This window comes from Phragmites australis, chromosome 17 (genome assembly GCF_958298935.1).
Source record: "Phragmites australis chromosome 17, lpPhrAust1.1, whole genome shotgun sequence".
Lineage (NCBI taxonomy): Eukaryota > Viridiplantae > Streptophyta > Magnoliopsida > Poales > Poaceae > Phragmites > Phragmites australis.
Window position 1 is genome coordinate 29,514,502 of NC_084937.1, and position 13,096 is coordinate 29,527,597.

The 13,096-nt window shown below is 45.6% G+C and overlaps 1 protein-coding gene across 1 annotated transcript; it reads left to right on the plus strand.

Annotated features, from left to right (window-relative positions):
* Positions 1-6,093: 6,093 nt before the first annotated feature.
* On the plus strand, positions 6,094-7,558 carry LOC133897652 (transcription factor RAX1-like). Its single transcript, XM_062338448.1, has 3 exons — positions 6,094-6,447; positions 6,537-6,666; positions 6,801-7,558. Exons 1-3 carry the CDS (start codon positions 6,312-6,314, stop codon positions 7,534-7,536), a joined length of 1,002 nt encoding a protein of 333 aa, XP_062194432.1. The 5' UTR covers positions 6,094-6,311; the 3' UTR covers positions 7,537-7,558.
* Positions 7,559-13,096: the final 5,538 nt, after the last annotated feature.

The following is a 13,096-nucleotide window of genomic DNA, read 5'->3' on the forward strand; positions in this document are numbered from 1 at the left end:
TCTGGACCCTGCAATGTAGAGCGGGCCACCTGCTAGACCTACGCCTAGTGATCCTCCGATCGCACCTCCATCTGCGTTGCTGGTGGTCCGTCTTGTTATTTGAATGCATCTTCATCACTCAATGGTTGACCAAGAGTCCGAGCAAGCTTGTTAGTGACTGCCATGGGTGTAGACACAGCCTTACAGTTCTCCATATGAGCTCGATGAAGAAGATCAGTAGTATACTTACGTTAGGTCAAATACATTCCCCCTGAACTGTAAGTGGCCTCAAGACCAAGAAAATAAGTCAACCGACCAACATCCTTGATGGGAAACACACTAGAAATATTACTTAGCAACTGATCAATAGCTGATTGAGAGGGCCCAACAATAACAATATCATCAACATAGACGAGCATATAAATGAAGATGCCATCATGATGAATACAAACAACGATGTATCTGCAGTAGAAGGTTGAAAACCAAGCCGCTGAAGTCTGTCACTGAGTGAGAGTGCCATGCTTGAGGAGATTGTTTAAGACTATAAATAGATTTATGAAGTTTTCAAACAAATGTAGGATTATATCAAGATCCTCAAAACCAAGGGGCTGCTGAATATAGACATCTTCATCAAGAAATCCATAAAGAAAAGCATTGCTCGCATCCACCTGACGCAAATGTCAGCCTCGAGAAACTGCCAAGGAGAGAACAAGCCGGACTGTAGCAAGCTTAACCACAGGACTGAAAGTCTCAAGATAATCAATACCATATTGTTGTGAGAAACCACGAGCAACAAGATAAGCTTTATACTTTTCCACGGAACCATCTGGCTTTTGTTTCAACTTGAACACCCATTTGGAGCTAACAATATTTGTACCAGGCGAGCGAGGGACTAGCTGCCAGGTGTGGTTGTCTTGAAGAGCCCAAAACTCAGTTTCCATGGCTTCCCGCCATGAAGGATTAGCCAATGCAGCGCGATGGGATGATAGGAATAGTATTGTTAATGACACGACTTGACATGTGATTAATGAGATAACACGCAGTTAAAAAAGCTTCATCCCAAAAACGAAGCGGGAGAGAGGAGTGTGTCAACAGTGCAAGCCCGGTTTCATGCTTCATCTCGGCAATGTCATTTTGTTGAGAAGTATGTGGACATGATATACGGTGAGAAATGCCAACATGCTGAAAATAGCAATGAAGACGATGATACTCGCCCCCTAGTCAGATTAAATAGTGAAAAATTTGGAATTAAGAAGACATTCAACATGCTTTTGAAACATATAAAACATGTGTTTGACATCTGACTTATGACAAAGCAAAAATAGATCCAACAAAAATGATTGTAGTCATCAACAAAGCTCACATAAAACTTGAACCCCCCCCCCTCCCAGGAAGGAAGAGCAGGTCCCCAAACATCGGTATGAATAAGCTCTAGGGGAGCAGAGGTTACATGACCAGAATTATTGTATGGAAGTTGATGATTTTTAGCACGCTGACAAGCATCACAAACTAAGGACTCATGACTAAGCATGCAAGGCAGATTATTGGAGCCCACTACGGACTGGACGACAATTGAGGAGGGGTGACCGAGTCGTTGATGCCACTGGTGGGACGAAACCTTGACACCAGCAAAAGCATGACGAGTAGACGATGAAGACGCACGGCCAAACAGAATGGGGTAGAGACCACCACAGCTTCTACCTTGTACAATTATTTTCCTCATGACCGTGTCCTTGACAAATAAAGAATCCCAGTGAAATTCGACGAATACATTATTATCATAAATGGGTTTATGAATTGATAAGAGATGACGACTAATATGAGGAACATGAAGAACATCTTTAAGACCAAGAGAAATAGTAGAGTCGGGAATCATAGAGTGACCAATATGCGAAATCATCAAACCTGCACCATTAGCCACTTGGACTTGATCCTTGCCGGTGTAGCGCTCGTATACAATCAAGCAATCAAGGTCGCTGGTGAGATGATATGTGGCGCCCGTGTCTGCATACCAATGCACATCGCCAATTGATGCAGAGTTGTCGGCGTGATAGCCACCATGTGACTCGTTCAGCTGGAAAGCATGATTAAAGCACTGGCGACATTTGAGCACTTCATGGCCGAACTTGCCGCAAAGTTGACATTGAGGACGGTAGCGACCACCGTCACCACGTCCACGGCCACGACCTTTGCCACCCCCGCCACGAGCACCGTAGCCAGCAGTGCCATCCTGCTTGTGAGGGACAGGACTAGAGGAAAAGCCACCAAAGCGAGTGGCATTGTTGGTGGAGGAGATGAAATCGCCCATCGAAGAACTGCGAAGCTGCTGCCGAGCCTCAAAACTCAAGAGAAAGGGATAAAAATCATGAAGACTCACGATGGTGTTGAGGACGGTTAAAGACGCCATCAATAGGTTAAACTCAAGTTCAAGACCCACCATGATGTAGCCGATCACTTCATCATCCTGCAGTGGGTGGCCGACATTGGCCATGGTGTCCGCGAGGCCCTTCATCTTGTGATAATACTCAGTGACCGTCATGTCGTTCTTCTTCAACGACGCCAACTGGCACTAGATGTTGACGATACTCGTGCGATTTTGTGGGGAGTACATGGAGTGGAGGGCAGTCCACACTGCCTGTGCCGAGGTCAGGGAGAGTATTTGACCAAGGATCTCCTCGGTCATGAAGGAGAGAAGAGCACTGAGAACCATCTGGTCGATCTGAAACCAACGCATGTACTCAGGATTGGGCACTTGCCGAGCCGCCTCACCCGTCCCCTCGATCATCATCAGAGGGGGAGCTACCATGGTGCCATCCAGGTGTCCAAACAGGCCCTGGCCGGATAGCACAGGCACAACTTGTGCCTGCCACAGTAGGAAATTGGCACACGTGAACCTGACAGTGAGGAGGCCACTGAAGGATGAAGGCGACGGAAGCGTGGGTAATGCCACACCAGTGGAGGTGGAGCTGAGCACGGTGGCAGTGAACGAGGTCACGACGCTAGTGGTGGACATGACACCGATAGATGGGATCGGGGCTAACTGATACCAAGTTAGAAAATAATTTGCCGTTATAACCATGTATGCTGGTGTGTCTTTCATATATAAATATATATATGCAGGGTTACAACATGATATACAAGGCAAGCAACCATCCCTACAATTATGTGATTAGGATTGATTCTTGCTATCTATACAAAGATCCCTACAATAGGATTCTTGCTATCTATACAAAGATCACAGTAGCTAGATAATGTTTTTTAGTTTTCTTCCAATAATGTCTAGAGTGGCAATATCTCTACTATACAAAAACACGAGTTAGTTCTCACGTTACCTATTCCTCCTACTTTTCTCTCATCTAATAAAAATCTCTAAACTTTGAATAATTTATCTACTTTTTCCATGCACTCTCGTCCTTCAGCCTCCCCGCCTCGTTACCAGCTACGAATATGGGACCTGCTTTACTAATAAAAATAAATAAATAAATTAGGAGAGAAATTAGCGGATAATCTTCTCCTCTCTTTTTATTTTATCTGAAAGCAAACTATGATATCACTCCCAACGTATTCGTTCGACGACGCTCCCATGACGTCCCATGACGTATCCACATTTTTATACTTTAAGTTTGTATTCGATATTACCGTATCTAATATTTATATTTACGTTACAATACCGAAAGCCCTCGGCTATAATATAATGTATAGTAGTGCTACGACGACGTACTCGATCGATCCCGTGCTCGACCTCAATTTTGTGGCCGGGAGGGGAGGAGAGAGCGAGCAACATGCAATTGTGTTTTTTCTTTTCTTTTTGCTAGCTAGCTAGTGTGTGCGTGCCACAAACTGAAATTCCCTTGCATGCATTTTAGCTCGATCGATTGATATTACCCACAATGACAGACAAATTATAATAATTATAAGAGTACTCTAATTATAATACATGCACATGATGCAAGCAATGCACCAAATAAACCAGGTGACACATCATCACATCAACAACGCTCTCAACGTATAGATGTTTAGGCAAATTTGCCAATAGGATACTAAAATAGTGTGGGTTTGTCTTCAGCACATCCTCTTGTTTGATTTTGCCCGGGAATACGTGGTTTTATCTTCAGGACACTACAATGAATAAAATTAATCTAATTTCCAGCTGACGAGGAGAGAGAATAGTTTCAAATGACACTAAAACCACATATTCCTGATGTTCAATAGTCAAAATCGAACAAGAGGGTGTGCTGCTGGAGACAAAGATACACTCTTTTAGTGTCCTTTGGATAAATTTGCTATATATTTAATTTCAATTCGTTTGATGTTACTTCAAAATGTCCCATTATTTATATATAGGAGCGAAAAAAAACTAGCTGGATAGTTTAACTGTAATCTAGATACTCATACATATAGCATGGATTTTGTTCGATCATTTGCATGCAGTTGAGTGCAGGACACATGTGCGTGCGCACGTGCTGTTTTAATTTCCTTGTTAGTTATTTGCTAGTGATAGCAAATTAAAGGATATATGGATCAGCAGCTATAGAGCTAGCCAAGGTAATTATCAAGTTAGTTATAGTGGTGATCTAACTCGTATCTTAATTTGCACGTACCATTAACTCCTTGCATGCGTACATTTGTCCTGGGCTTTACTTTTTTCTATCGTAATCAGCACGAGCTATTATTAACGTACGTACCAGCAATGCATGCATGCACATTCGCTTACGTACGTGCGTGTCATGCACATTATATATACGTATATGCTCGATTTCTAGCTTAGTTCAGACGAATGCTGACGAATGCTGTGTGTGTATATATCTTTATTTTAGGTGAACTAATTAGTTTTTAACACTTTAGTTTTGTACCCTAATATGGTGGGGTTGGCAGCGACCCGGCAGTGGGATGCAGTGGCACCGCTAGCCACAAGATTGTAGGAGGGCCAATCGGTAGGAAGTAAATTCTATAGGATCGAATTCGATGAAAGATCTTTTTACTTGTAATGACATGTGTCTCTTTCATCTCTCTTCTCTTCAGCCCAGTCATTGGATCAGAGGATGTGTGGTTGTATCAGGATTTCACAGAGATCTTTCGTAGAAAGGTCCTATATAATTTGCTTCCCAATTAGCGAGTAAGATTCAACCAATAATGGGAGGCAACAACGACTGCCAAGAGAGTCGGAGAACAAGACTGAGAGAGGTGGAGGTCATGGTGGTGGCCTTTTTGGCAACTTAACCGATTTCCCCTTGGGCCTTGACGCTCTCGATCAGTTGCTTGCCAGTCCACTTGTCGCCTGGCACGCACTTCGCTCCCTCCTTCCTTGAAACTGAAAAAAGGTTGAAAATCGAACCAAGAAATGAAATTGAAACAAGAAAAATGTTTCAAGTAAAAAGTTTCAACTCAAAAAAAGTTTCAAGTAAATATATAGTTCTAATTCGAGAAAGTTTCAAGTAAAAAAAAAATTCTAACTGGCGAAGGTTTCAAGTCAAAAAGTTCCAATTCAAGAAAGTTTCAAGTCAAAAATTCCAATTCGAGAAAGTTTTGAGATAAAAAAGTTTCAATTCAAGAGAAGTTTCCAATTATATTCCAAGATAAAAAAAGTGGCGTGGAGGGAGTAGGGCAGTCCGTTCTTACACATCATCAGGGGCGTGACAGGAGGAGCAGGATGGGAGAGATGAGGCACCTATCTTAACATATCAATCAACGTAAGTCAAGGAGGGGAATTAGTATTGATATTGATTGATTACGTTCCATAATTTGTGGTTTGCTCCGTATATCATGTGGGAGGAGGGGGGGGGGGTCCAACTATAGATCTTAAGCATAGGATCAAGATGGGTGAACGCGGTAGAGGTCATTTGGATATGATGCATTGCCAGGTACGTGTGTGCTAGGGCGAGTGGAAATTTCCTTGCCCTGCAGATATTGCTGAGGTGGCCACTGTTGGAGCTGCCCTAACAACAGGCTCCACAAGTGCAGGGGGTGGTTGGTGTTTTGTGTGAAGTGACAAATTTGATGTCAAGAACAGGCCATGCCTGTGCATACATTGCCAATGCTGCATGCTGATTGAAACAAAACTAGTTCCCTCCTTCCTTTGACTTGCGTCGTGTTGTCCCTCTCCTATCTGCTCTGCTGTCGATCCATCCATCCCTGTCTCTCTATATATATCTCGAATTACAAGGTGGTCGCACACAAGCCCAGACAGAGACCCCCAAAAGGAAGAGATCGAGGGCAGACAGCAGGAAATCTATTGAAGGCAAGACAGGAGCTGGTGCATGCCTGCCTAAGCTAGCTAGCTAGAGGAAGAAGAAGAAGAAGCTAGCAGCCCTGAGAAGGAAGCCATAGCGCCCATGGGGAGGGCTCCATGCTGCGATAAGGCGACTGTGACGAAAGGGCCTTGGTCACCCGAGGAGGATCGGAAGCTCAAGGAGTACATCCACAAGTATGGCACCGGCGGCAACTGGATTGCTCTTCCCCCCAAAGCTGGTAATTATCTTAATTTGGGTTTGATCTATCTATCTATCTATCGTCCGCAAAAAAAAATCTATCTATCTATCTATCCAAATGAATCGCAGGGCTGAAGAGGTGCGGCAAGAGCTGCAGGCTGCGGTGGCTCAACTATCTGAGGCCGAACATAAAGCATGGCGACTTCTCTGACGACGAGGATAGGATCATCTGCAACCTCTTCGCTACCATCGGAAGCAGGTGCCTAGCTGCTACTTGCAGTATCTTTCGATATGTGCGTACGTGGACGTATATATATACGCGTACCATCAGATCGATCGGAGGTTAATTCACTTCAACTTTTTTATTCCTGCATGGTTGGATATGCAATGCAGGTGGTCGATCATTGCGGCGCAGCTCCCAGGGAGGACGGACAACGACATCAAGAACTACTGGAACACCAAGCTCAAGAAGAAGCTCATGCATGCCCATGGCCTGCGGCCTCCCACCACCCATAGCCACCACAGGTCCAAGCAGCAGCTCTTCTTCTCCGCAGAAGCATCTCCATCGCCACCACGAGCTGCTCCCTTGTTGCAGCAGCACCTATCCTCTCCAGCTCATAATTATCATCACTACAGCGGCAGCAGCAGCTATAGCTCCAACAACACTTGGACGTCTCTCCTCTCCGCCGGTAGCACCGGAGGCCTCCTCATGTTTGGAGGCAATGGCGAGCAGCACATGATGAGAACATGGTGCTCGGACAATGGCGGCGATCTTGGCCTCTACTTTGAGCTCTGCAATAACAGCAGCTTCCATGGGCATGGCAGTGCCGTCGCGGCGGGCTTGGCCTTGGAGAGCTTCGTCTTTGGCGGCTTGCAGTTGCAGGACGATGAGGATCATCACAAGGCGTTGCTGCTTGCCGGTGCTGCTACCCTGGACCATCAGTACAACGCCGCCGCCTCCTGCTACGAGGAGCATGATGAGGGGAAGCCGTTGGTTAATGTGACAACCGGAGGCAGCGGCAGCAATAATGGTGCCGGTGGAAGCTTCTTCTACGGCTACGGCGAGGAGAGGAGCAGTAGTGCTACCGCAGCCGGCGTAAGCCAACAAGGGAGGTTCGTCATGTATTAATTACCCAGCAACGGATGCACTACGGGCCGGGCGGGCGGGCGGGCGGGATGGTATGCGATCGGATCAGCTACTCCATGTATCAATTTAGGGCCGGTCCTGACATTTGGTGGGTCCTGGGGCAAGTAGAAACATAGACCCTTTTTTCAAAAACCACTATAAGCATCTTAAATTTCTGCTTGAGCTGAGCCGTACAGATTGTAAATCATGTAGGATTGCTTTTTTTTTCTTTACCATTTATTAAGATAAAAACCACAATTACCCAGTTTGTCCGATCCTGTATAGCTCAAAAGGCCGGCCGAGGCGATGTACACCAGTAGCTGCTTGACAGACACGTACGTACACCAATACTCCACAAAACGGCAGCGCCTCTGCATGCACGTCGTGATGGTACGTACTAAACCGCGCGAGCTGACACGTAGGTTTGGTCAGGACGCATGCGGTTCAACGCGTGTGCAACAGCAACCGGAGAACAAAAATTAGGGCGCGCCAGGTGGCCGCGGGTTGGGTGTAGTTACATCTTGGGTGTGTGTAGATTACCCTTCTTATATATATACACACTTGAAGTGTCACATACCTCTGCTAGCTAGATCAGCTCGATCACAACAAGTTGATGATGGCGTCAGCGCTGGCCGTTGCCGCCAAAACCTCTGTAAAAAAAGTCATAGATGATAGATGCTAATCGTCATAGGTAAGTCATAAGTGATATGTTAGATCTGTCATTAATAAGGTCATATGTGACGGTACTAACCGTGGTCTGTCACTGACGTGCCGTATCATTTGGTTCATATTCTCCATAAAATCCTCCAGATCATTATCATTGAAACATAATATATCATCGTTCCTGAGATCATGACTCATATCACCGGGTGTAAGGCCTTGATCCACACTGTTGGTATGGAGGCCCCGATTCATCTCTCATTCATTAAGATCTTCCTTGTCATGTTTGTTCCAACATTTATAATTCTTTTTAAATTCATGCAAAACCAAGTGTGCATGGATATTGTCTGATTTTGAGAACTTCTTATCATTTTTGCAATCGCGATATGGACAATATATTATTGTTTTACCATGATCTTTCATATCCGTCAAAGCAGTACTCCTGAAATATTTCACCCCGCTAGGTACTTCGGACAACTCCGGGTCTTAAGATACATCCAACTTCTGTTCACCATCTATAATGACTGCTGCAGGGAGACTCGTCACTTATGTCAGTAATATGACCCGTTACTTATGACTGCTGCAGGGAGACCCGTCATCAATATGAGAAGTGACGGGTAATATTATGACTCGTCACTAATGACCTGTTATCAGTGATGGGTCAATATCTAGTTCCGACCGAAAACTACATAAATGACATATCGTATAATAACCCGTCACTAAATTGTATTTACTTTATTTGTTTTTCAGTTAACCTTAGACTGGTGTCCGCGACCTCATCAACTCCAGGACCGTGGCGTAGTTGACCGACCTCCATATATAGCTCGATCTATGTCTAGTGGCATAAGGGCTGAGGGGAAGCAAGAAAGGAGGAAGAATGCATGCATGGGTATAACGGACATTTCTTAAAAGAAGGAAGAAAAGAGTCAGTACAAAGTTTGCAAAAGTGGTGATATATACGAGATTAATTAGCTGTTCTACAATGTAAAAAAATATTTCCTCTTAGTTAGTACTGTAATTGACAAGTATGTTAGTCATAAACCTGTGCACGGTATTGTTTCCATTTTTTCTGTTAGGATAACAGTCGTGTGTTTGGGGCCTGAGGCGTGCTCAGTCCCGGTCAAGGCCCCGTTGCGTTCATGCCATGGTGAGCGAGTCATGTGCGCTGATCTCGCGCTCATCGTGGCGTTGGACTCGGACACTCAGTTAGCCTGGGGTATATTGTTTTGCTTCTGCTATATAAGCCACCATCGTTGGAATAAAGAACTGCAACGTTCCCCGTTGGCAGAAACACCTATGTGCTCAACTCTCTCGTGTTCCAGGCGTTCGCGTGCATGTGTGCGCGTGTTCATCTGCGATCCAGCGACAACAAGTGGCGTCAGAGATGTGTGAGGGGGAGTTTATCGAGATGTTGTAGTAAGGGTCACGGTCTCCATCACCTCAGCCTAGGCCGCGTTCTCGTCCGTGACAGCAGCGGCGAGCTTGGCAATGGCAGTGCCAAGCGCAAGTTGGTGGTGCACCGAGTCATGAAGGAAGCTTGTGACGCCGTTCTCTATCCTATGTTGACATGCACAAATTACACCGAATAGGCCCTCGCCATGAAGGTCAATCTGCAAGCTCAAGGCTTGGGACGTCATCGAACCCGGGAACACCGACTTCCGCGATGATCAACTTGTGCTGTCAACGATACTACGTGTGGTCCCGCCGGAAATATTGTCGGTGCTCACCGTGAAGGAGACTGCCAAAGAAACGTGGGAGGCCCTAAAGACAATGCACATGGGGGTGGCTCACGTGCGAGTAGCTAACGCACAAAAGCTACTGAAAGAATTTGAGAACATATCGTTCAAGGAGGGCGAGTCCGTGGACAATTTCTCCCCGTGCATCACTACCATGGTCAACAACTTGAGTGTTCTCGGTGAGTTTATTGATGATTTGAAGGTCATCAAGAAGTTTCTCCATGTAGTGCCTCCAAGGTTCATGCGGATTGCCCTATCGATTGAGACCTTACTTGATTTGAGAGCAATTTTAATCAAAGAACACTAGGCATCTGTGTGCGGCCAAAGAATGCTACGACAGTGGCGACCTTGTGGACAACATCGACTGCTTGCTCCTTACGAAGGAGGAGTGGTAGGCACGTGTGAAGAAGCGGGACCATGGTGAAGGTTCCTCTGGAGCATGGTGAAGAAGCAGGAAGGGGCACAACAAGACAAAGGGACACGATCGTGGCGGAGCCAATCGCAACGCCGGCGACACGTAGAGCGATGGCAATACTCCACGATGTAAAGTGAAGTGTCGGAATTGCGGGATGTATGTCCACTGGGCCAAGGAGTGCTGCCAGCCGCGACGTGAACGGCGCGAGGAAGCTCATCTGGCAAGGGAAAACATTGAGCAGCCAGCGTTGCTCTTGGCGCAGGTCTGCAACATTGCGCGTGCGACACCACAGGCGGTGTTCCTCAACTAGGAGTGTATGTACCCTAGTGCAAGTAATCACATGACCGGGTGCCGGGGTGTGCTCACATCCCTGGACGAGTCCATTTGCGGCAACACTAAATTTGGAGATGGCTCTGTGGTGGAGATCTGCAGTCTCGGCACAGTGTTGATGCGTTGCAAGGACAATGGACACAAGGTACTGACTGATGCGTATTTCATCCCCAAATTGCGAAGCAATATCATCAGCATTGGCCAATTGGAAGAAGGCGGCTGCAAGGTGGTGATTGAGAATGGTGAGTTGATGGTGTTTGATCAAGAACGGGCTCTGCTGGCCAAAGTGCCTTAGACTAGCAATCGCTTTTACAAGCTCATGTTGAAGCTGAGTGCGCTTGTGTGTCTATTGAGCCATAGCACTGATGATGCTTGAATGTGGCATGCTAGATTTGGGCTCTTGAATTTTCGGTCACTATGGGAGCTTGGGCTGAAGAAGATGGCTGAAGGAGATGGCTAAAGGAATGCCAGGTATTGAACACGTCGAGCAAGTGTGCGATGGCTGCATGCTTGGAAAGCAGTACCGCAACCCATTCCCTCAAGCAGCTGCATTACGAGTAGTGAGAGGGCTGGAATTGGTTTATGGTGATATGTGTGTCAAGATCACCCCAGCAACGCCTGGAGGTAAACATCACATACTGTTATTAGTCGATGATTTCTCTCGGTATATGTGGGTGGAGTTGCTTGCATCCAAATCCGAAGTTTTCAGATACTTCAAAAAGATCAAGGTGCAAGTTGAGAATGAGTGCCAACTCAAGATGAAGGTCTTCAGGACTGATCAAGGTGGTGAGTTCAATTCATCTGAATTTACCACCTACTGTGAGGAACTCGGCATTAGGCGTCATACTACAGTGGCGTACACTCCCTAGCAAAATAGTGTCTTAGAGCACCGAAATCAAACCATATTGGAGATGGCTCGGTGTCTCCTGAAGAGCATCAAGGTGCCGCTAGAGTTCTGGGGAGAAGCAGTGAAGACCTCGGTGTACATATTGAACCGATTGCCAACAAGAAGTCTCAGTGGTCGCACACTGTATGAGGCTTGGTTCAACAAGAAGCCCAAGGTACAACACTTTCGCACATTTGGTTGTGTTGCACATGTTAAGAAGCTCGGGCTTGGGGTAAACAAGCTTGCGGATCACTCCACTCCAATGGTCTTTCTCGGATAAGAAGAGGGAGCCAAAGTCTATAGGGTGTATGACCCGGTGGCCAAGCAGGTTCATGTCTCCCACGACATCAAGTTTGAAGAAAGCTAGTCACGAAGAAAGCAACAAACATTGACCATTTGAGACAATGGCCCCTTTCGGACAATAGGGAAAATCCGCCTAAAATCATTTCCTAGCCAAGGAAATGCTGCACACGTGGTGAGTTCTTGCTCAAGTCAAAACTGTATATCCTCAAGTCTTCCAAAGGGCTGGGATAACCTAGCGTCCTGTAGTGCTTGATCTCATGGATGTTGCCATTGTGAACGAGGTGTCAGCCTTGTTCACATACACAGACACTCGATCAGGCACAATTAGGGGTGCTACTCGGCTCGCTTGATGGCAGGCACACTCACGTGTTTGGTCGAGCCGAGCTCACGGTGGATCAAACCAAGCCGAGATGGAGGTGGGTCGATTGGGCAGATGGGTTGGCTGGGCCAGTCAGGGAATTAATACATACACTAGTTACATGCCCGTACGTTGCAAAGGGAGCAAAAAAATCACAAGAAAATATAGTCAGCTGATGAACCATATGCTTCACGTAACATAGCAACATTGCTTGAATGATAGTATGTTTAGTACGTTCGTGCATGGAACTTGAATAAAGGATGTCCATAATCACAACCAAAACTTAGATGTTCGCATGAGTTATGCGCTGGCACCTATGTTGCAAAAAAACATCTTTCATTGTAGAAGTGATACTTCATGGCACGGAACTGTCGGCTTCACCAAATAGAGCCAAGTTTCATACCACAACATGATTAAGGGCTAGAACAAAACACAAATGAGTCCACACAAAACCTATCATGCCACAACATGGCCCTGATTTGTTCATGAACACCTGATATAATTCAGCAATAACTTGACAGATGACAAACAAACTTAATCAATTTAGTTAAATATATAACTAACATGGCAACTTTGTGACACAGATACAATACAATTGAGATTTCCCTAGTAAGGATCATAATGTAAACTAATCCTAGGATATGATGGGCTTCCCTCAATACTCACTATAGTAGAACTTTCTCTATTCTCTTAAAAAAAAGGAATAAGGGCTTACTTCTTTCCCAGATCACTTCCATGATAGCCTAAATAAACCACACACTTAATAACAAAGTGAGTTCCCATGTCCAATGCAGCCAGCAGTCATGAACCATGCCTTCCAGTGACTCTTCATGATTCCAAAGTAGAAATAACTTGGTATCTTAGGTAAAAAAAAA

Excerpts from the sequence above, each read along its gene's own strand:
- LOC133897652 (XM_062338448.1), top strand. The coding sequence starts at position 6,312 with ATGGGGAGGGCTCCATGCTGCGATAAGGCGACTGTGACGAAAGGGCCT. Across the intron at positions 6,448-6,536 it reads TGCTCTTCCCCCCAAAGCTG|GGCTGAAGAGGTGCGGCAAG; the intron begins GTAATTATCTTA and ends AATGAATCGCAG. Across the intron at positions 6,667-6,800 it reads TTCGCTACCATCGGAAGCAG|GTGGTCGATCATTGCGGCGC; the intron begins GTGCCTAGCTGC and ends TATGCAATGCAG.